The sequence below is a fragment of the Plasmodium gallinaceum genome, assembly GCF_900005855.1.
Source record: "Plasmodium gallinaceum strain 8A genome assembly, contig: PGAL8A_v1_108, whole genome shotgun sequence".
NCBI lineage: Eukaryota > Apicomplexa > Aconoidasida > Haemosporida > Plasmodiidae > Plasmodium > Plasmodium gallinaceum.
Window position 1 is genome coordinate 451,256 of NW_021628228.1, and position 23,337 is coordinate 474,592.

The following is a 23,337-nucleotide window of genomic DNA, read 5'->3' on the forward strand; positions in this document are numbered from 1 at the left end:
TTTTTTTTTTTTTGTCTAAATGTTAAAACAAAAACAATAAATTTTTCTTCGGATACAAATTAAATATAAAAAATAAAAATTTTCTTTAACAACAATAATAATAAATTTTATTTTCTCGGATATAAATTAACATTAAAAATTTACCGTGTTTAAAAAATAAAAGAAAACTTTCTTCGGTTTCAATTAAGAATTAGAAATATATAAAAAAAATTTTCCTATAAAATAAAAAATTAAAAAAAAAAAATTTTCTCGGATCCAAAATTTAAAAAATTTGTTTCTTCCCTAACAATAATGAAAAAAAGAAAATTTTATCGGTTCTATCATATTAAAAATAAAAAGTTTCATTTTATTATGTTTAGCACAATTCTAAAAATTAAATTGTTTTGGTTTAATTTATAAAGATGTAAAAAAAAGAGAAAAATACAAATATCAAACATGCTAAATTAATACTAAAAAAAAAAAAAAAAAGAAAGATTATGTAATTTTTATATGTATATGTAGAATGTAATATTTTATAAAAAAGTAAATTTCTATAATTTTTTTTTTTTTTTAGAAATTTACAACTCTCAAAATTATTTATTCTTCAGAGTATAATTTGTCCAATGAAAATAATTTGAATATATTTTAAATAAATATATATACTGTTGATAGTATAATAATGCTGATTAAAATATCAATGAAATATAGCAATGCAGGTTAAACTTTTTTTTTTTTTTTTTTTTTTTTTGCTTTCTCTTTCTTTAATTTATATTTTATTGTTTAACAATTTGCAATAATTTATTCCCTTGTTAGTAATAAATATTAATAATAATATTTTCATTTTAATTACTTTATTTTAATAGAAAAATTTATTTTTAAAAATAAAAGTGACTAAATAAAATAATCTTCACTTTTTTTTTTTTTTTTTTTTTAACAGTTAAATGTATAATTGTGACGCTTATTACTTAGGTAATATGCATACATAATTAAATTGTCTATTTTCTTTTTATTAAATACTTTCTTTTATACTTTTCAATAAGTAATTTTTTTTTCTTAAATCAATAACAATAATGTGGAAAAAATTTTTTTTTCCTTTTTTTACAATTGTATCTTTGTTCTTATTTTTTGATGAACATAATGCACTATTAAATGAAGAAAAAAATGAAAAAGCAATTTTGTTAGCTTTATTAAAAAAGACATTCGTGGATAAAAAAGAGTTAAAAACTCACGATGATTTAAAGAGTGAAATTCAAAATATAAAAAATTTGCAATTATATCCAAATGATTATGATAAATTTGAAAAGTTTTTACAATCCTTTTTCAAGTTCTATGATATTCCTGCTAAAATTTACGAAGAAGAAAAAAGAATACTACATTTATCTGGAATATTTAATGAATTTTATGTTGATACAGATTTATTAAATGAAGAAAATATAAATAACCATTTTAATGCTATTAAAGAAAAAGCTCATAATTTAATTAATTTTATATTCAGCAGTCATATAATATTTCCTCAATATGATAAAGCTATAGATGAAAAACCACATGAAAATGAAAAAAAAATTCTTCATCAGAACGAGAGTTTAGAATATATAGGACAATTACTTAAATATTTGTTTGATTTAAAAAATAATAATTTAAATAATTCTAATGGTGATTTTATTATAAATTTAATTACAAATTATGGTAATTTTATGAATCCATATCCTGCTAAAGTATTACCTAAACGTAAAGATTTTAATGAATATAATAGATTACATATAGAAGAAAAGGAAAAAAAAGTTAATGAAACATATGATGAAGTTGATCTTAATGAATATGAAGAAGAAGAAGAGAATAAAGAAGTAGACGAAAAAGAAGAAGCATATTTCTATAATGAACATGATGATGAAGATGAATTGAATGAAGAAAAAACTATAGAACAAAATGAGAACACGGAAAAACAATATCCAGGAATCAATCAATATGAGAAAAATGAAAATAAAAAACAGATAAAACAAAAAGAATCTGAACATACTCATAGAGAATATAACGGTAAAAAAGGGTCTCAAGAAAATGAACAAGTTGATGATTCTGATAATGAACATTTGAATGAAATAGACGAACAAGAAATTCATGACGAAGTACTCTCTGAAGTCTTAAGTTCTTTATACAATCCATATCTTAGGTTTAGATTATCTAATGAATCAAGAAAAATCCCAATAGATAAAAAAAATTTTTTAGAAGATTATGATATTGAGAAATATATGAATATTTTAAAAAATAAAGATATTCCTAGTAAAAAAGTTCCTAATAAGAATTCTAAGAGAAAAAAGAAAATAATAGCTTTTTTTAAATATGTATTAAATATTTTAAGATTTATCTTAATTCCTGACAGAAGAGATTTTTTGTTTTTTGATTTAAAAGAAAATAATAATGAAAACCAAAATGGAATTATTAGTTTGAAAAATAGCAGAAATTATCCAATAATGAAACAAAAAAAAATAAAAAATATTAAAATAAAAAATAAAAAGGACATTGAAAATGAAGAAGATTTAAAACAAATTAAAAACACAATGTTTGCAAAAATAGGTCAAAATGGATCAAATGGATTTTTAAATTTTTTTGATTTTAGAGAAAATTCATTAAAAAAAAATCTTCAAGATTTATTTAAAATAATGGATGAATTGAAAATATTTAATATATTTGAAACAGTAATTTTTGTTCAAAAATTCAAGGAAAATATTTGTGCCTCTTATTGTATGGATATAACAGACGCTGTAGAAGTATCTAATTTTGATTTGTTTTTATATAAGAAGATGAATTTCACTTATACAGATGAAAGTATGACTATAAAAACAAATAATTCCAATGAAATTAATTTGGCACAATTTGCAAAAATACTTGCTTTATTAAATATAAATGGAGAAACTATAGCTTTAAATTGCCCATGCAAACATTATTCTGACAGAATTATTTCTTACTGTAAACAATATAAAAGAATTTTAAAAGCTTACTTCACAAAAATAGAAAAACTTAATTATATAAAAGAATTTTCTCCTTCTTTTGCATTAAAGCGATTGAAAGTTTTTCAAGACAAATTAACTAAAATAAAAAACAATGAAAATAAACAAACAGTTAATCCTATATATTATGGAGAAGAAGGTTATCGCAACTCAGCTAATTATCACAATAATCAATATTTCCCACCTATTGATAAATTAGAAAATAAAGGATACGCTACTGATGATTTTAGATTCCCCGACATAGATGTCATTAACTTTTACTACAATGGTACCTTAATAAATATAAATGAAATGGCTGATGTTACAAAAATTATTAATGATGAAATAAAATCTAAAATTTTCTATATTAATTCATATAGAATAGGAGACCAATTCTTTACTACATATAGTAATTTAGGAAAAGATGATCATGATATGCAAATGTTAGGAATACCTACTCCTCATAAATTAAGTGGTTTAAATAATTTATACAAAAAATTAAGAGGTTTTAATTATGATAACTTAAAATCAATGTATACTTATAATAAAGACAGGAAAAATGATATTCTATCCTTTCATGAGACACAAGATGATAATGAATGGATACCTCTAGAAAAACCACCAAATCATGAAGACTTTTATAATAAGAAAAGACTATACACAGATATGTTTGATATTAAGGAACCTAAAGTAGACGAAAATAAATTGAGAGAATATATTAACGATAAATATGTTTTAAATATGGAAGAAGATGAAATAAAAATATCAAATAATAATATAGATGAGGAAATAAATAATAAAAATGAGGATACTATTAATTTGAAAAATGCACCTACATTGAAAAATAACGTTTCAGATGAAAATAATACTTCAAAAAGAGTAATAAATTCAAAGTACTTAATTTTTTTTTTTAAAAATATGCACGTATGGAAAGTATATACCTACTGCTTAAATATAGACTATATTAATAGGTTATTAAAAAACATGAATTATGATGAAGATATTATATTTGAAGAAAATTATAGTAATAACAAGATTACTTATTATTTTACTAGTGATACAAATGTTAAACATGAAATGGATATGGAGTATTTTGTATTTTTATTAGAAAAAGTGTCGTTACTTATGTATATAGAAGATTTATGTGACATTTATAAATACGAAGAAAATAACATAAATAAAAGAATGGATGAATTTTTAGAAAATAAAACAAGTACTCATATATTCTTAGAAAAAAGAATTGCATCTACTGGAGAAATTTATGAGAAAAAAAAAATATATGCAAATGAGTTATCAGGTATTTCAAGCTCTAATTTGTTTGATACTAAAAATGACATAACTCTAAATAACTTACCATATAATAATTTTATATTAGATGAAAATGATCTTTATAAAATTTATTTGATATATATGGAAGAAGTATTACAAGAAAAATTAATTAATGAAACTTGGGCTATACCTTACGGATTCATGATTTACAATAGAAAACGAAAAGATAGTGAAACCCATTTGAAAATTATACAAAATGGTTATATAACCAAATACAGTAGAATTCCATTGGAAAGATATGTGTATTATGAATATAAAAGAGTTTCTAGTGCTTTGGAAGGTCATCATGGTCAACTTAACAATAATGTATCTGAATATACTGAAAATCTAAAAGTATATAAATTAATCATATATAGTGATAATCCTTCAATGGCAAATATTATTATTAATACAACAGTTAACGTTTTTAACATTGCCTTTTTAAAATGTATAATGGAAGTTTTATTAGATATTAGAGGACAACAACAATTTTTTTCATATAAGGGGAAATATTTACCAATTAATACATTTATTGTACTAGATGATGAAATAAATTATCTTTTCTTTAATTATATACCAAATGAAAATCATATTCATGGTCAAATGCCCTCCTTATATTAAAGTTTAAAAAACTATTCACAAGATAACATGTATATAAAGATACAAACTAATGATAAAAAAAAAAAAAAAAAAAAAAAAAAAAAAAAAAAAAAAAAAAAAAAAAAAATGACAAAAAGTAATAAAATAGATTATAAATGATATGATAATAAATAGGAAAAAAAAGAAAATGAAGAAATATTAGTTGAGAAAATGAAGCAAAACATCTAATAATGAAAGAATTAAAATATATATATAAATATATATATATGTATAGAAAATTATATATTAAGATTATAAATAAAAATTTAAAGAATAAACTACTTTATAAATATTTTCATAAAAAAATAAATAAAGATGATCATTCATTGAAATGAATAAAATATAAAAACATAATAAAGTAAAATAAATTTTCTTTTAAAATTAGATAAGTTATTTTACAATTTCTTTGACACTAGGAAAATTGTCTAGTAATAAGAATTATGAAAATGTATGAAATTATAATAAACTATGTAAAATCTTTAGTATTACCAATGCATAATAAAAAAAAAAAAAAAAAAATGTAAATTAGTATATAAAATTGATAAAGCATGATAATAGGAATAACATATAATACATAAATATATTTTTTTAAAATTATTTTTTAAATATATATGAATATATCTGCATTTTTTTTATTAAACTGCAGAATGTTAAGAATTTTCAAAAAGGTATATTTGTTCTATAAACTTTTATCGTTTTAGTTAAGTATTAAATTTTTTTAAAATTATTGACATCATCTTTAAATAGATAAATCTAAACCTTAAAAGAATTGAACATAATTTTATTAAATAAAAAAATAATTCTGTGTATCCTTTAAATACATTAGTGTTTGCTCATGTAGAAATAAGAACGAAACATTTATTAAGTTTTTAATATCTATTTTTTTTTTTTTTTTTGAAATCTTATTTTATTTATAAAAATAAATATATATATAACTCCGGTTTCTTTTTTACTTATAGTTTCCGTTTTCTTATATAATATTATTAATACTCTAAATCTTAAAAATTTTTTAGATAACATTTATTATTTATATCAAGGTTATATATAAATACCAAAGAATAACGTATATTTTTATCTTTCTTAAAACATCAGATACAAATTATATCGTACTTTTGGAATATATTAATGATTTTAAGTAATTCTTTTTAATTAAAAAAAATAATATTTGCTATGTATTTTTACATTAATAAAGGAATATTATGTAAAAATAATTTGTATTTTTTTTACTTAGCATTTTCTACAATGTAAATATTTGTCTATATTTTTTTTATTTGAAAAAAAGTAAAACATGTAAAAATAATATATTTTATTAATTTTTTTTGATAATGTTAATTAGAATTTTTTATATTTAAATATTTGATAAAAATAAGTTTTAGGTGAAGATAAAAAAATTAACTCAAATTCTAAATTATGTTAAATATATATATATAATAAGTGCATTAATACAAAGAAAAACAAAAGAAAAAATTTTAATTTCTTCTCTACATAATTATATAATAGTATCATAGGAATAAAAATATAACATATATATTATATACAAATTAAATTTCCTCATTTTTATTTGCACTGTATTATTATCTACACTTTTTTAAAAAGTATTATTTTAAACTTTATTATTTGTAATATTTTAAATAGGAATACATAGAGATATAGAGAATTAAAATCTAAAATGAGGAAAATTTAAATAAAATAATATGAAATATTTAACATATAGATAATAATTATAAAAAAAAAAAAAAAATAAAAATAAAAATCACAGGCATACTAAAGAGTGATTTAGCAAATAGAAAAATAAAAAAGGAAAGATAAAAAATTAATAAATAAAAATGAATAATTCAAAGAATTTTATTTCAATTAGTTAATAAACTAAATTATAATTTTTAAATAAATTATCTTAAGGTTTTTTAAATCTTTCAATCAAGTTTTTGAAAAGAGAGAGATAGCAAGAGAAAGAGAGAGAGAAAAAAAAAAAAAATTTTAAATATAGGAAGATTATATATAAAAATTTTAATTTTCACAGGAAACAAAACGAAAAAAAAGACAAGATGAAAATTAAATATAAAATAAAACTTTTAATTTTTTTTTTGTATTATTTCATATTTAAAAATTATATATCAGAAAATAGTATTAGAAAATATGTTTCTTTCATTAGATTAGTATATTCTTATTCTAAAAAGAAGGTGTGTACTTCTTCAGCAGATGATTCAACATGTCGCACTGTTGTTTTTGGACAATTAGATGTTTCTAATAATTCTGTTAGTACATAAAAATATATATATATATATATATATATATATATATATATATATATATATATATATATATATATATATATATATTTGATTTATTTATTTTTCATAAAATATTTTTATTAGGAATGTAGATGGGAAATATTTTTTTTCTCAAATACAATAAAAATTATTTACAAATATTTTCTTATTATTTTATTTTTTTATTTTTGAAGGTATTAAGATTGAAAATATTGAGACCTGAGGGAAAAGGGTATTTTTTAACTATTAGAAGAGATTATGTTGTAATTTCTTACTATCTAAAATATATAAAGGATATTCCTTTAAAATATAGAGAAGTAGTAGACTTATTTAATAATCATAAATATGAAAAGTATTCTGCAAAAGAAATAGAAGAATATACTTATAAATGTAATATCCGTAGAATTGAAGATATAAAAAAGAATGTTGGAAATTTCCCATCTTATTTTCTTGAGTATATGAGAGGAGAATCATGCAAATGTCCATCTTTTAATCTTTTTAAAAATGATAATTTTATAAAAAGAGCAAAATTAAAATGTAATTATTTCAATATGTTATTTACTGATTCTGCTATAGTTTATAGCAGACATTGTGCAATAATGGATTTATTTTATTTTTCCGTTTATGATATAGATTATCCTCCTATATTTAACACTTATGTTGATATAACATTGCAAGAATATTCGTACGATGATGTAACTAGTGTTTTGAATAATAAAAATGATTTAGTTACTAAAGAAAAAAAATATCAATTAAATGATGCTATGACTGAAATTAGAGATGATTACTTTGACGTTTGGATATTTTTAAGAAGTGAATCTCATGGAAAAAGAAGCTTAGTTAATTTATCAAATGACTATATTTTAATTCCATCTTCACCTAAAAATAACTCAGATGTAATATCAAGTGATGTTACAAGAAATTGTGGTTTAAAAGAAGATTCTCCTCTACTAAAAGGATGTGACTATAATGAAATGTGCAATGTTATTCATCCTTGTTTAAGAAAAGCATTAATGTTGCCAAAACATCTCTTTGATTTAAGTGGAAAAACATGCAATAAATTAGGAGTATCCTTAAACAAATGGAGAGATGGAGGAGGAAATTTCTGCGGTTCTTCTACAGGATATTGTTTATCAGCTAGTCTTTTTAAGTATTATAATGAACATACAACGTCTATTGGTAGAAATTCTGCATCGAAATATAAAATTAAAAATACCTATGCTTCAGAAGCACAAACCAAAATTTACAATTCAGTTAATTTACCTAACTATTTGAAAGATAAAATAAATAATAAAAATGATATAGATATAAAAGATCTTGATAATAAAGTTTTTTATAATGAATATTCAGCAGCACATAGCCAATTTATTGATTATAAATATAATGGAAATCATTCAGTAGAAATAAAGTTTGAAACAAATGCTCTAGAAGTTTATGAAATACGACCAATATCAACTGCTACCATTACACACATTACTACACCGAAAAATTGTTCTTCTAATCAGTCTGACTCCAAAGGTTGTACATTAATTGTTCATGTATGGAATAATAATAAAAAAAACGGTGCCAACTTTTCATGTCATGTGGTATGTACCGAACAGGGAAGTGAAAAATTAGCTAGCCATGTTAGTCCTATTGATAAAGTGAATGCATATATTGATGCTGATAAAAATTATGCTTTTCATTTTATTATTAGATTTTTAATAAATAAACAAATCAGAACAACTTGTAAAGCAATTGTAAAAGATGCAAATGGAAGAGAGTGTTTTAAAGAAGAATTTGAATTAACATCAAAAGAGACGAAACATGTTATTGAATCCAATATAGAAGAAGAAAAAATAGAAACAACTTTTACTAAATACGAAAGTGATAGTACTGATACAGTTCCTCCTGTCAAAGATACATGTCAATGTTCGGTTGATTTATTATGCTATTTATTTAATTTTAAAAAATGTTCTTCCTATTATTCAAATTTACTAAAAGAATTCATTGGAAAATTTGTGACATTAGGTATTTTAATTATTATTGCACCATCTCTAATACCTCTTCTTCCATTCATTATTAAATATTTTTTTAAATGTTTATTTTTGCCAATAAAAATATGCTCTTTTTGCACTACTAGAAAAAATGAAAATACACAAAAATACAGAAATATTCATAAATACAATAAATATGAAAAACACAGAAAAAAAAAAAAAAGTTTTTCGTCTTCTTCAAATGATACTAGTAGTTCTTCTAGTACTGAAAGTGTAAAAAAGTATTCATTAAAAAGAGGAAGATCAATGAAACATAAAAGACACAAAGGAAAAAAAAAAAAAGAAAGAAAAATAAGTTATCTTAGTCAATATAGTGGTACATCATTAGAAAGTACCATTACGTACTCAACCCCTTCTATTGAATCCATTAGTCTAAATGAATCAGATATTTCCTCTAATTCATATAAGCATAATTCTTCAAGATACAAAAAGAATACAAAAAAATATAAAAGTAGAAATGCGTATAAAAAAAAAAATAAATATAATGAAATGTCAGATTATTCATCTTAGAAAATACAAAAAAAAAAATATAAACATTTAAAAGAAATAATTTCAATTTTATATCTTTATTTTTTTAATATCTAGGAAAATTTATCGTTTGTAATTTTATTGAAAATAATTTTCTTATTATCATTTTATAGAATTTATTTTTTTTTTTTTTTTATTAAGAATTTGTCTTTTATTATTATAATTATTAATCACTCTGTATCTCTTCTAAATGTTTCATTTTATATTATTTAATCTTCATTAATTTTTATTCTTTTATATTATTTAAATTAAATTTGTTAAATAAAAAAAAAAAAAAAAAAAAAAACTCTTATTTATAGTATAAGATGAAAAAAATAACTTATAATTACTTAAAAGTTATATAAATCTTTACCTCATGTTACAATTATAAATTCTAGAATAAAAATCAACCACATATACATTTTAAATTACATATCATATGGAACTTTTTTTTTATTTTGCTATATTTTTCTTTTTACTCTGATATATATATAGGAAAAATATAGTTTTAAGTAAATCAATGAAATTATTTCAACATGTATATTTTTCTTTAAATTACAATGAAACTTTATTTAATTTTATATTTGCTACAAAAAATAGTTATTACACTATGAAATTTTGCATAATTCTTTAGTAGTTATTTTTTTTTTTTTTGGCTTCAAAAAAAAATTTATATATTAAATATTCTGTTTTTATTGCAATTTTTCAAAAATACAAAAAAAAAAAAATAAAAGGATTATATATATTTATTAAAAGATTGTCCTTTGGGAACTAAAATATTTTATTTTGCTTTTATTTTTTATTTTTATATTATAAATGAATATATATGTTCTTAAAATTTTTTTTTTTTAATATATATACATTAAATATAATTTAGTCTTATTCATTTATAAATTTTGATAAAAAATTAAATGAAGAAATATTTTTTTCATTTTAAAAAGTTTATATTTTTTAATTCTAATAAAATAAAGAATATATAGTTTAATTTGTTTTTCAAATATTAAAGATAGACAACGTTCATATTTTAATTTCCTTAATATAATATAATTAGACAAATTTTATCTTTTCTTTATATCATTATAATTATATTTATTAGTATTTTTGTGTTCATATAAATTTTTTATGATTCCTCATTTATTTCTATGATATTATTATAATACTTTTATTAGTTTAATATAACTATATAGCTCTTATAATATTAATATAACATTTTTAATATTTTTTTATTTTTGTGTATTTTACTATTAAATAATTATCGTTTCATTAATTTTACATTTTTATGCAGTTTAATTAATTTTTCACAAGAACTCTGTTATTATAATGATTACTTTATTTTTATTTTTTAATATATGCTTTAAATTTAATATATATACTATATAGGAATAGCATTTAAGCAAACAAAAACAATTAATTTTAAGAGAGATACTTATTATATAATATTGTGCTTTTAAATTTTTTTTATGATTTTGAGTGCTTCATATATTTAATATTTATTACGATATTTTTTATTTAAAAATTAATAATTTTATTATACACTGTTTCGTGAATTTATATACATTTTAGATATACTTAAAAAAGTAAAACAAAGAATTTAATTATAAATTATATATTATAAAAAAAAGATGTAAATATATCCTTTTACTATTTTTCTAGTATATGTTTTTTTTTAATATAATGTTCTTATAAAATATTAAATTATAATTGTTTGAAATGTTATTTATAATTTTAAGAATGACAAATATTTTTATTTTATTCTTGTAAGGATTTTTTTTTATTTTGAGAACCTTTAAAATAAATTTATATATTTTCATACATTGACATAAATTTTTTCAAATCATTTCATAATAACCTCATATATTTTATTTTTATTTTTTTTTTCAGATGTAATCTATGTCTGCTTAAATATTATTTAAAAAAATGATATATAATACTATAACATTTTTATACACAAGTATTTTTTTTTTTTTTTTTTTTTTTTTTTTTTGCACACAAAATATAATTATAAAATTACTTTTTTATCATAAAAAAATTAAAAAATATATTAAATTAAAAATTACAATAAAAAAATATTCTAATAAATTTTATACAGTTAAACTTTTTCTTATTAAATTAGGCTAATGAGAAACATATCCCTTTATACTATTTGCTTTTATTTTATCGTATCTTATCTTTATTTATTTATTTATTTTTTTTTTTTTTTTTGTTACACTTTTATCTATATTATCATTTTTTTAATTTAATTCTATTAATAAAAGGTGTAAATATATGAACATTTATTTTTTTTTCATGCATATTCATGTATATGAAAATATAAATATTATCAATCAATAAATTTCATAATTGTTTTTTTTTTTTTTTTTTTTTTTTTTTTTTATTATTATTATACAATTATATAAACAAATACATCTTATATGAATTTTACTTTTTTTATTATTTCCTTTTCTCATCTGAATTTTTTCTTAAGTATAATTTGACCAATAATGAGTTAATTCTGACTCCTAATTTTTTTTTTTTTTTTGAGTTGAAAAAATAATATGTAATTTCAAATAGATCTCAATAATTTTAAATTACAATTTTACAAAACTTTTTTTTTTTTTTTCTTAATTTTTTATATTTTTAATGTATTCTAAATTGTTTTTATTTATTTTTTTTTTTTTTTATATATCTTAGTTGTGAAATAAGCATAAGCCATTTTTAAAGGTTAGAACTTGCAATTTTATTATGTGTGTAATTAATGTTTTTACTCCAGTTTCTTTCTTTAGTACGTATTAAATTAGTAATTAAAATATTATACATAATAAGTTATAAAATATTTTGAACCTTGTATGTATTTTTATTCAACATTTTTTATATTTTTGATTATATATTCATATTCTTTTTCGTTATCCCTATAAATAGTATATGCTGAAGATAAACTATAAAGTTATATATGAATATATGGTATATATATAAATTAATATATAAAAGATTGTGTAAAAAAAAAAAAAAAAAAAAAAAAAAAAAAAAAAAAAAGAAAAATAGATGATGAAATAAAATAAAATTACGATAAGACAAAAAATAATTTTTTTGTTTCAATTTGTAGACTTGCATATCTTTATTCATAAATTGCATAGAAATTAATTTCCATTATAGTAATAAATGCTTTTAAAAAAAAACATATAAAACAAAATAGAAGTTAAAAAAAAAAAAAAAAAAAAAAAAAAAAAAGTATATATATGTTTTTTCTTATTTATAACTATTAAGGCTTTTGTAATTCTTTTAATTACTAATATTATCCTTTCCAAAATATATTGTTTATTTAATCTACAATTTTTTTTTTTTTTTTTAATTCATTATTGTTTTATTATATTACTTTTTCTTTTTACTTTTTTTTTTGTAATACAGTCATGGAAATGATTAATCGTTTTAATATAACACATGAAAATGAGAAAAATATAGACGACTATCTAATCATTAATGGAAAATTAAATATATTGATTGATTATTTGATAAAGCACAGTCATATAAATTATAAAAAAGTTATTTTCTTGTTAGTTAATAATATATATGAATCTTATATTTGTTTAGAACAAAACAAGAAATATGAAGAAAATGTAGAAGAAAAATGTACATATAGAAATGAACAAAAAAAAAAATATATCACTAAAATATACAACATAAAAAGAAAATCACGTTTAGAATTTAATTTCTTAAAAAAAAAGAGAATATATAAAATACTTAAAAGTGATTATCTAAAAATAAATCATTTACAAAAAAAAAAAAATATAGACAATTTAAAATGGAAAAAAATATGTACTATGAAAAATATAAAAAAAAAAATTTTGAATAATAAGGAAAAAACGTTAAAAAAAAAATTGTATTTAATTTTGTTTAAGGGAAATAAAAATATGAGTGAGTTCGAAAAAAATTTTAAATGGAAACAAAATTTTTATATTTATTATAAAATTATATTTTCAGAAAAAATGAAAATTTTATTTTTAAGATTACTTACATTCTCATTAAATTACATTCATTCAAAATTAAATAAACATTTTCAAATTTTCTTTTCAATTTTTAAAAACAGTTATGAACAAAAATGGATAACATCCTTATTTTCGCAAAAATATTTCATTTTTTTTAGTCGTAAAGACAATAATTACAAAAAAAATTTGTTACTATTTTTTTATATTATAAAAGAATATATCTCTAGTTTGATCAGTATAAAAATTAATAAAAAGAAAAAATTAAAGAACCATTTCCTTGATAAGTGTATTTTAGAATTAAATAATTTCAATATATTATTTGATATAATTCAGAAAAATAAAATTTTTTTATATATATTAAAACAATTTTTCTTTTTAGTTTCTAGTTTTTATAAAAAATTCATAAATACAAGTAGGTGGAACAACAAAAATTATCTTGATAATTATACATATTCAAGAGAAAAAGAATTTTTTATTATTAATTATAATTCAAGCATTATTACGATAATAAATCTGTTGTATAAAATTCTAAATGAATCAACAGAAAAAAATGCATTTTATAAAGGAGTATTAAATTTTCAGAAATTTCAAGTTAGTAATTTTCCAGAATTTAAAAATTTATTAAAACTGCATATGAATGAAGTTAATATTACAATATTGTTAACATTTTTGGATATAATTAATAATTTAAGTAATGTTGTTTTAATGAATTCATTAATCATAGATGAAAACTTTTTTTTAGTGTTTTATATATATATTTACAGAAGACATTTTCTTCCTAACAAATTATTGTTGTTTAGTATTTTAAATATAAATAGAAAACTTTCAAAAAAATATAAAGAAAGTAATAATTTTACTTTTTTAAAGAAAAGCTTTACATTTTTTATTTTTTTTGTGAAATTGATAACTTATAACGAAAATATTATTGAATATATTTTTAATAATAGAACAATACATGTTACTATTATCCATAATATTTTTTTAAATGAAGAAAATGAAGTTTTCAATTTTTTTAAAAATTATATCATTTATAATTCAAATTTTCAAATTACAAATCATATTTTACGTATGAAAGAAATTCATAAAATGCAGGAACATTTTACCCAAAATAACATAAAAAATAACCTTTTTTTTCCTTTTGTAAGTTTATCATATCTTTATAGAAAAAAATATCCAAATTCATTTTTTGTAGATAAATATAAGGAATTCTTTTTTTTTATGATATATAAATTTCGTGATAATAATACTTTTTTTTTATTGTTTTTTGAAAATGTTTCTAAGATTCTATCATTTGATGAATTAATAAAATATGGGGAGTTTTTATACATTTTAAATAACATAAGAAGTATATTTAATCTTTTGTATTTTACGTATTTTATTCATTTTATACTTCTTATTTGCCATTTTATATATAGAATAGTAAAATTCTTGAAATGTAAATTTTTATTTTTCAAATTAAGGCATAAGAAAAGGGAAAATTTATTAGATTATAACGAACTGGAAAAAATAAAAAAATTCACTCTCTTTAATTTTAATTATTTTAGTAAAAAGAAAGAAAGGAAAAATAAGTTTTTAGATAAAATTGTGCTAGAGAAAAATAGAAAAATAAGTGAATACAGTGAAAAAAAATATCACATGGAAAATGAAAGTGATCTATTTTTTAATTGCGAATCAAAATTACAAAAAGACATTGAAATAAAAGAAAAGAAAATTCAATATGAATTTCCTTTTGTTGATACAAAAAAAAAAATAAAAAAAAATAATAATAATGATAAAAATAGAAAAGAAAAAAAAATAGAGGTAAAACATGATTATGAAAATTATATGTATCCAGTTGAAATTAATTATATGGAAAATGGAGAAAATAATTATTTTTTGAATACTGAAGAAAATACTTACGAAAACATCTATAATGACGTGAAAAATAATAAGGTTGATAGTTACATAAATAAAAAGGAAGAAATTTCCTATTGTAAGAATAGAAAAGCAAAAAAAAAAAATAAAAAAAAAGTAAAAAGTGAAATTAAGTTAAAAAAAGATATAATGATCAAAACAATAAAGATCATTTTAAAGGGAAAGATTGTAATAATAAAAAATGAGAAAATATTTAATACAAAAGAAATTTATTATTCCAATTATTTATTATCATTATTATTTATTAATTATATATTAGATTTAAATATATGTGAAGATAAGTATTGTAAATCTTCCCATTCTCTAAGTAAATCAACAATATATTCATTAGGTGGTTCAAATAATTTATCGTCTCAAAAAAAAAAATCAAAGAGTCATTCAAATAGAAGAAAAAATAAGAAAAAAAAAATAAATAATCAAAAAAAAAGTCAAGAAAAAGAAAGAAAGAAAAAAGACAATATCAGTGGTTCTGGGTCTGGATCTGGATCTGGATCTGGATCTGATTCTGGATCTGATTCTGATTCTGATTTCGAATCGGATGATGAAGAGGAAGAAGAAGAAGATGAAGAAGAAGAAGAGGAAGAGGAACAGAAAGAAAAAGAAAAAGAAGATGAAGAAGAAGAAGATGATGATGAAGACGAAGATGAAGAGGAAGATGAAGAAGAAGAAGAAGAAGAAGAAGGAGAAGAAGAAGATGATGAATATGAAGAAGAGGAAGAAGAGGAAGAAGAGGAAGAAGAAGAGGAAGAAGAGGAAGAAGAAGAAGATGAGGAAGATGAAGAAGAGGTAGAAGAGGAAGAGGAAGAAGAGGAAGAGGAAGAGGAAGAGGAAGAAGAGGAAGATGAAGAAGAGGAAGAAGAAGAAGATGATGAATATGAAGAAGAGGAAGAAGAAGAAGAAGGAGAAGAAGAAGAAGAAGAAGGAGAAGATGATGATGAAGAAGAGGAAGAAGAAGAAGAAGATGATGAATATGAAGAAGAGGAAGAAGAAGAAGGAGAAGAAGAAGAGGATGATGAATATGAAGAAGAGGAAGAAGAAGAAGAAGAGGAAGAGGAAGAAAATAAAAAGAAAAAGAAAGAGGAAAAGGAAGAAGAAGAAGATGATGATGATAATGATGATGATGATGATAATGATAATGATGATGATGATGATGATGATGATGATGATGATGATGACGATGATTATGGAGATGAGGAAGAAGAGAGTGATGAAGATGAAGACGAAGATAATGAAGACGAGGAAGAATGTAAAAACGAAGAAGGGGAAGATGAAGAAAATGAAAAGGATGACGCTGATATAAATGTCTCTAAGGATGAAGAATGCAGTGATGAATATGAAGATTATGAAATGAATAGTGAAGATGAAGATATTGATGATGAAAATATGGAAGAAAATGTGGTGGATGATGATGAGGAAGAATGTGATTACGAAAATGAAGAAGGAGAATATGAAGAAGAAACAGAAGAATTAAGTAACAAAAGTGAATATAAATATAACGAAAAGGAAGAAGAGAAAGGTTTAGATAATAAAAATAAAAAGAGAAAAAAAAAAAAAAAAAGAAGTAGAGACGAATATGCTTATGAAGATAATGATCCAGGAGGACAAAAATCATATAAAGAGGATAATTATTATAATGGAAAAAAAAATATATATCTTAAAAAAAAAAAAAAAAAATTTAAACATAATTATATATATTTAAAAAATTTATTTAAAGGAAATGTATACATAAATACATTAAATGCTTCAAACTTCATATCTGTTAGTAAAGATAAGTTAACAGCTACTTACACTGCATGGGGAAAACATACAGATGTTGCATGTGTTCAAGTTAATAAATGTGCTTTAAGAGATTGTAGTATATATTATTTTGAAGTTGAAGTTTTAAATTGTACAAATTTTTCAAAAATTGTTATTGGAATGACAAGTAAAAATTATTCTATTAACAAAAATCCTGGTTCGGAATATAATTCATTTGGATATAAGAATGATGATGGAAAAAAAATTATTGATGGAAAAATTGAAAACTATTGTAGTGCATACACAAAACATGATATCATTGGGTGTGGTATTAATTATTTTGATAATAGTGCCTTTTTTACAAAAAACGGAAAATATTTAGGTAAAGTATGTAATATAAACTCTAAATATGATTATTATGCTACTGTTGGTTTGAGTACATTAGGAGATAAAATTAAATTTCATCTAAATAGTTTTTGTTTTGATATTTATAATTTAATTTATGAAGAAAATGAAAAAGAAAGAAAAGTAATAAAATCCATCTACATTCAAAAAGATTTGTTTTCAGATATTATTAAGTCTCATTTAATAAAATGTGGTTACTTAAAAACATACAAATGTTTTGTAAATTATTTAGAAAAAAATAAATTATCTGATGATAATAATAGTATCGGAAGTTCGTCAGATTATAAAAATGAATTAGATAAAAATTTTACCACAGATATAAATTCTAAATTTTTAGAAAAAAAGTCATGTTTTTCATCAAACGATAAAACTAAAAAAGAGGATAGAGATAAGAAAAAAGAAATAAATGAAGCCGATAAAAATATTACAAAAAACACAGATTCTAACGCGTTTTATGCTTGTGAAGATATGAAAAGAAAAAATGTAATAAGTACTGATATAAAGGAAAGTAATGATAACAATAATTCTAAATTAAAAAAAATAATTTCTAATAAAGAAGATAATGTTATAAGCTTAGAAAAATGCGAAAAAGAAGAAAAAAAGGAAGTAATTGATTCTCCTTTAAAAAATAATAATAGTATGAATGAAACAATAGAAGATGCAGAAAAAAAAAACACAAACTTTCTTAATTTTGATAAAATTACAATGGAAAATAATAAAGACGATAAAAATTTATTAAATTCTTTTTTAATTAATTATTTGGATGTATATGATAAATTAAATAAAGATAACAGTACAAATGTGAAGAAAGAAGAATGTAATAATAAAAATGATGAAATAAAAGACTATATAAAAATTAGTTCTGCAACTAATTCCTCATGTAACATAAAGAAAATAGATGAAAAAAATGAGGAACTAAAAATTGATAAAGTAAAATCGGATTTTAATGAAAAAAAAAAGGATAATCATATGGAAGAAAAAAAATGTCTTAAGGTAATAAAGGAGGGAATAAAAGATTTAAGTATAGAAGATAATTCAAAAGAAAAAAAAAATATAAGTGATGAAAAATTGAAGATAAAAGAAGAGTTAGAAAGTGAAGACAGAAATGATGCAAATATTGCAAAAGATGAACATTATATAAATGATGAAAAAGATATAAAAGATGAAAGTAATATAAAAAATAAAAAAGAGATACAAGAAAAAGATACTAATAATGAAAAAGATAAAAACAAAAAAGAAGAAAAAAAAAATGTAGAAGATACAGAAAAAAATGTATATGATGAAAATTCTTCTAATATTTTAAAAAGATATGATCTTATCCAATACAACTACTCTAATATTAATCTACAGAATTCATTATGGGGATCTAGAAAAAATAGTTTAAGTAATTTAATCAATTTGAGGAAAAATTCTAGTTCTATATTAATGAATAGATTAAGAAATAAAAGAAGTTTAACAGCAAAAAATGATTATAGTGATTTAACATATAGTATTATTAACACAAAAAAGGAGTCAAAAAAAAGTGATAATGATTCCAATAAAAAAATACAGTATATTCCTAAGGAAAAAACTAGCATATTTAAAAATGAGAAAAAAAAATTAAACAAAAAGATTGGAAAAAATTATTCCATAGATAATGAATTTATTACAAAATATTTTGTGAATTTATATTTATCTGATGATAAACTAAATAAAATGATAGACTCCTTAGAAACAAGATATATGATAAGGAATAGCATTATTAATGGAAATATTATAAATGCTTTAAATATATTAGAAAAGAAATATTCAGAATTATTTACAAAAGAAAATGCTAGCTTCAGTATTGCTATGTTATATACGCAACAATTAATAGAAATCCTAAAACCACATAAAAAATTTATAAAAAAAATTTCTTCAAAAAAAAGGTGTAAAAAATTAATACATAGTGAAGATGATTTATTAAGTGATAGTAGCTATAAAACATATAATACATTAAGTGATAATCACTATTATGATGATATTAAAACGGAATATAATTCATCTGATAGCTTATTTTGTGATAACTCAAATGTTGAGAAAAATAATTTTAAGACACTTAAATTAGAAGAATTATATAAGAGAGATAAGCATAAAATAGATGATAAAATGGAAAAAACTAATAAATATTGTAGTGACAAAAAGAGTTTTAAAAATAATAAAGTAATAAATAACTCATTAACCACTTATTTAGAAGATGTTAAATCCATATCTTTGGATACTTGTGAATCAAAAGGAAAAGTTACCAATAAAAATAATGAAAATGTTTTAACACAAAATGATAAAATAGTTTATCAAAAAGAAGACACAAGTGAAAATACGAAAACAAATCTAGATAAATATGATAATGATATTTCATTAAAGAAAAAAGAATTAAAGATTGAAAAAATAATATATGAAAATATTAATTCCAATTTCGATGAAGAATTTTTAAAAAAAAATAATTTGCAAGAAGAATATAATACTCATTATAATAAATTACGTGAACAATATAAATTTTTTAATGATGACAATCCTTATAATAATAAATTCAATAATAAAATTTATAAAAATACATATAAAGAAGAAAAAAATATTTTTTCAGATTCAAATGGAGATAACATTTCAGATTATGATAGTAATGATTCTAACTTTAAAGAAAAATATTATGAATATAATGACATCAATTTTGATGAAATATATCAATATCTATATAAGAATGAAGTTTTTCCCTCTAATCAATTAAAATATAAAAAAGATCACTTATATTTAGCTTTAATGTGGATAAAAGAGAAACTATCTTTATTTAACAAATCAAAACTAGCTAATGTTAGACAATGTATATTAGATACTACTTCTCTAATTGCATATAATAAACCATATAAAGAGAAACATGTTTGTATGTTTTTTTCAAAAAATAGAAATTTATTAACGTATAATTCTGTCAATGAAGCAATATTAAGTAATATATAGTTTTTTTTTTTTTTTTTTTTTTTTTTTACCTTTTAAGTATATTTTTTAAATATAAAAATTTGGAGTATAAAATTTAATATCCAACTTATATGAAACTATTTTTTTTTTTTTATCTATCTTATTTATATGTATTTAATCAGTTTTATATTTATAAATTATACATATATTTCATTTTTTTTTTTTTTTTTTTTTGTTAGGTATATGTTTAAATGTTCCTGTATATTCTCCTTTAGAAATAATAGTTAAACATTTAATTTTATGTAGAAATTTGTTGCGAGAAAAAAAAGGAAATGTAGGTATAAAGTATGACTGTTGTTATGTTTGCCAACCATATAAAAGATACATTATAAAAATTAAACATCGCAAAATAAAGAGAAGGTATTTTAAAGAAAATACAAAATTACATAATGAAAAATGCCCTTTAAATGGAAAATTTTCTGAAGATAAGAGATTATCTATTTTTCAATAAAATTAGCATATATAAAAGTTTTATTTTGTTATATATATATATATTTTTTTTTAAATTTTTCAGTCAATTTTTTTTTTATTATTTTTTGAAAAAAAAAAAAAAAAAAAACTGGACATATATAATGTAATTTTTTTTTTTTTTTTTATTTCTTTGTAAATTGCAATATTTTTTTCATATATAAGAATAATTTTCATTAACATTTTTTAAAAATTAAAATTTATATAAACTATATATATTTTTAATTAAAAATGTTATATAATTTACATTTTTTAAAAATAAAAAAATTAAAAATAATTATTGTTCTTTATCATTTTTATATGTATGTGTATTTTTTTTTTTAATTTTATTATTAAAATTGAATTCATTTTTTTTTATGTAAAATTAAATTATAAAAAGAGAAAATATATATATATATATATTGAACTTTTAAATAATTTTAATTTTTATTTTTCAAAAAAAATATAATATTGTGTGAATTAAAAATCTTTTAAATAAAAATTTAATAAATATAGAGTATATTTATATATATATATATATAAACAATAATAATAAGAAATATATAAATAAATATGCATAATAATAAATATAAAATAAAAAAAATATATTTTCTTATTAATGGAAAAGAATAAAATAAATATGCAAGAAATTGTAAAATAAGCAAATAATAAATCAGATTACCATTGAATTTTAAAATTCTTTTAAGTTATTTTATTTATTTTTTTTTTATTAATGGATAATATATCAGCAGAAAGATATATATTCAAACCCAATTTTTTAGGAGAAGGGTCATATGGTAGAGTTTACAAGGCTTTTGATACAATATTAAAAAAAGAAGTAGCAATTAAAAAAATGAAAATCAATAAAATAAGTAATTATATTGATGAATGTGGTATAAACTTTGTATTATTAAGAGAAATAAAAATAATGAAAGAAATAAAACATAATAATATTATGACAGCTCTAGATTTGTATTGTGAAAAGGATTATATTAATTTAGTAATGGAAATAATGGATTTTGATTTAGCTAAAATAATCAATCGTAAGATATTTTTAAATGATAGTCAAAAGAAATGCATTTTATTACAAATTTTAAATGGTTTAAAAGTTCTACATAATTATTATTTTATGCATAGAGATCTATCACCTGCTAATATATTTATAAATAAAAAAGGAGAAGTAAAAATAGCAGATTTTGGTTTATCATCCAAATATGGATTTGATATGTATTCAGATATGTTAACAAAAGATGATAAGGATAAAAAAACTTTAAATTTAACAAACAAAGTAGTGACATTATGGTATAGAGCTCCTGAATTATTATTAGGTAGTACTAAATATAATTCTTCTATTGACATGTGGAGTTTTGGATGCATTTTTGCTGAACTCTTATTACAGAAACCATTATTTCCTGGAGAAAATGAAATTGATCAATTAGGAAAAATATTTTTTCTTTTAGGTACACCTAATGAAAATAATTGGCCTGAATCTACTTATCTTCCTTTATATACTGAATTTACAAAATCAAACAAAAAAGATTTTAAAACCATTTTTAAAAATGAAGATGATGATTGTATTGACTTACTAATGTCTTTCTTAAAATTAAATTGTCATGAACGTATAAATGCAGAAGATGCGTTAAAACATAAATACTTTTTTAATGATCCTTTACCATGTGATATATCGCAATTACCTTTTAATGATTTATAAATATAACTTTGTTTAATAATATGTTTTTATAAGCTTTTCTTTTTATTATCATTTAAAACTATTTATATACAATCATATCTTAAGCTTTTACTACTAAAACCATATATTTTATATTTTCAAATTAATTTTAATTTTTTTATGTGCTTTCAAAGGTAATTCTTATCTCTTACGTATTTTTTTTTTTTTATATTTTTGTATTTATGGAATCCATATTAATTTTCTCACCTCCATTTTTCTTTTTTAGTATTACATCTGTTTATTTTTTAAGCAATTAATAACAAAAAAAAAAAAAAAAAAAAAAAAAAAACTTTTAATTCTTTTTTCTTTTTTTTTGTAAAATACTATCTTTGTACCTATTCCCTTTATAAAATTATAGAAATAGTTTTAAAATAAAAAATGCCTAAATTTAGGATAAAAAAATAACGCTTAATTAAACCATTTAAAAAGAGA

General features: G+C 19.3%; 4 protein-coding genes across 4 annotated transcripts; all 4 read left to right on the top strand.

Moving 5' to 3' along the window:
• Nucleotides 1-1,049: 1,049 nt before the first annotated feature.
• PGAL8A_00390300 (conserved Plasmodium protein, unknown function) lies at nt 1,050-4,892 on the top strand (the record flags this gene model as incomplete). Its single annotated transcript, XM_028670249.1, has 1 exon — nt 1,050-4,892. One exon carries the CDS (start codon nt 1,050-1,052, stop codon nt 4,890-4,892), a length of 3,843 nt encoding a protein of 1,280 aa, XP_028527020.1.
• Nucleotides 4,893-6,955: 2,063 nt separating this feature from the next.
• HAP2 (male gamete fusion factor HAP2, putative) lies at nt 6,956-9,726 on the top strand (the record flags this gene model as incomplete). Its single annotated transcript, XM_028670250.1, has 2 exons — nt 6,956-7,165; nt 7,375-9,726. The coding sequence occupies 2 exons, from the start codon at nt 6,956-6,958 to the stop codon at nt 9,724-9,726; spliced, it is 2,562 nt and encodes an 853-aa protein (XP_028527021.1).
• A 3,383-nt stretch (nt 9,727-13,109) lies between these two features.
• Nucleotides 13,110-21,180, top strand: PGAL8A_00390500 (conserved protein, unknown function; the record flags this gene model as incomplete). The annotated part of the gene is made up of 2 exons (XM_028670251.1): nt 13,110-20,700; nt 20,909-21,180. 2 exons carry the CDS (start codon nt 13,110-13,112, stop codon nt 21,178-21,180), a joined length of 7,863 nt encoding a protein of 2,620 aa, XP_028527022.1.
• A 729-nt stretch (nt 21,181-21,909) lies between these two features.
• On the top strand, nt 21,910-22,887 carry MRK (MO15-related protein kinase, putative; the record flags this gene model as incomplete). Its single annotated transcript, XM_028670252.1, has 1 exon — nt 21,910-22,887. One exon carries the CDS (start codon nt 21,910-21,912, stop codon nt 22,885-22,887), a length of 978 nt encoding a protein of 325 aa, XP_028527023.1.
• Nucleotides 22,888-23,337: the final 450 nt, after the last annotated feature.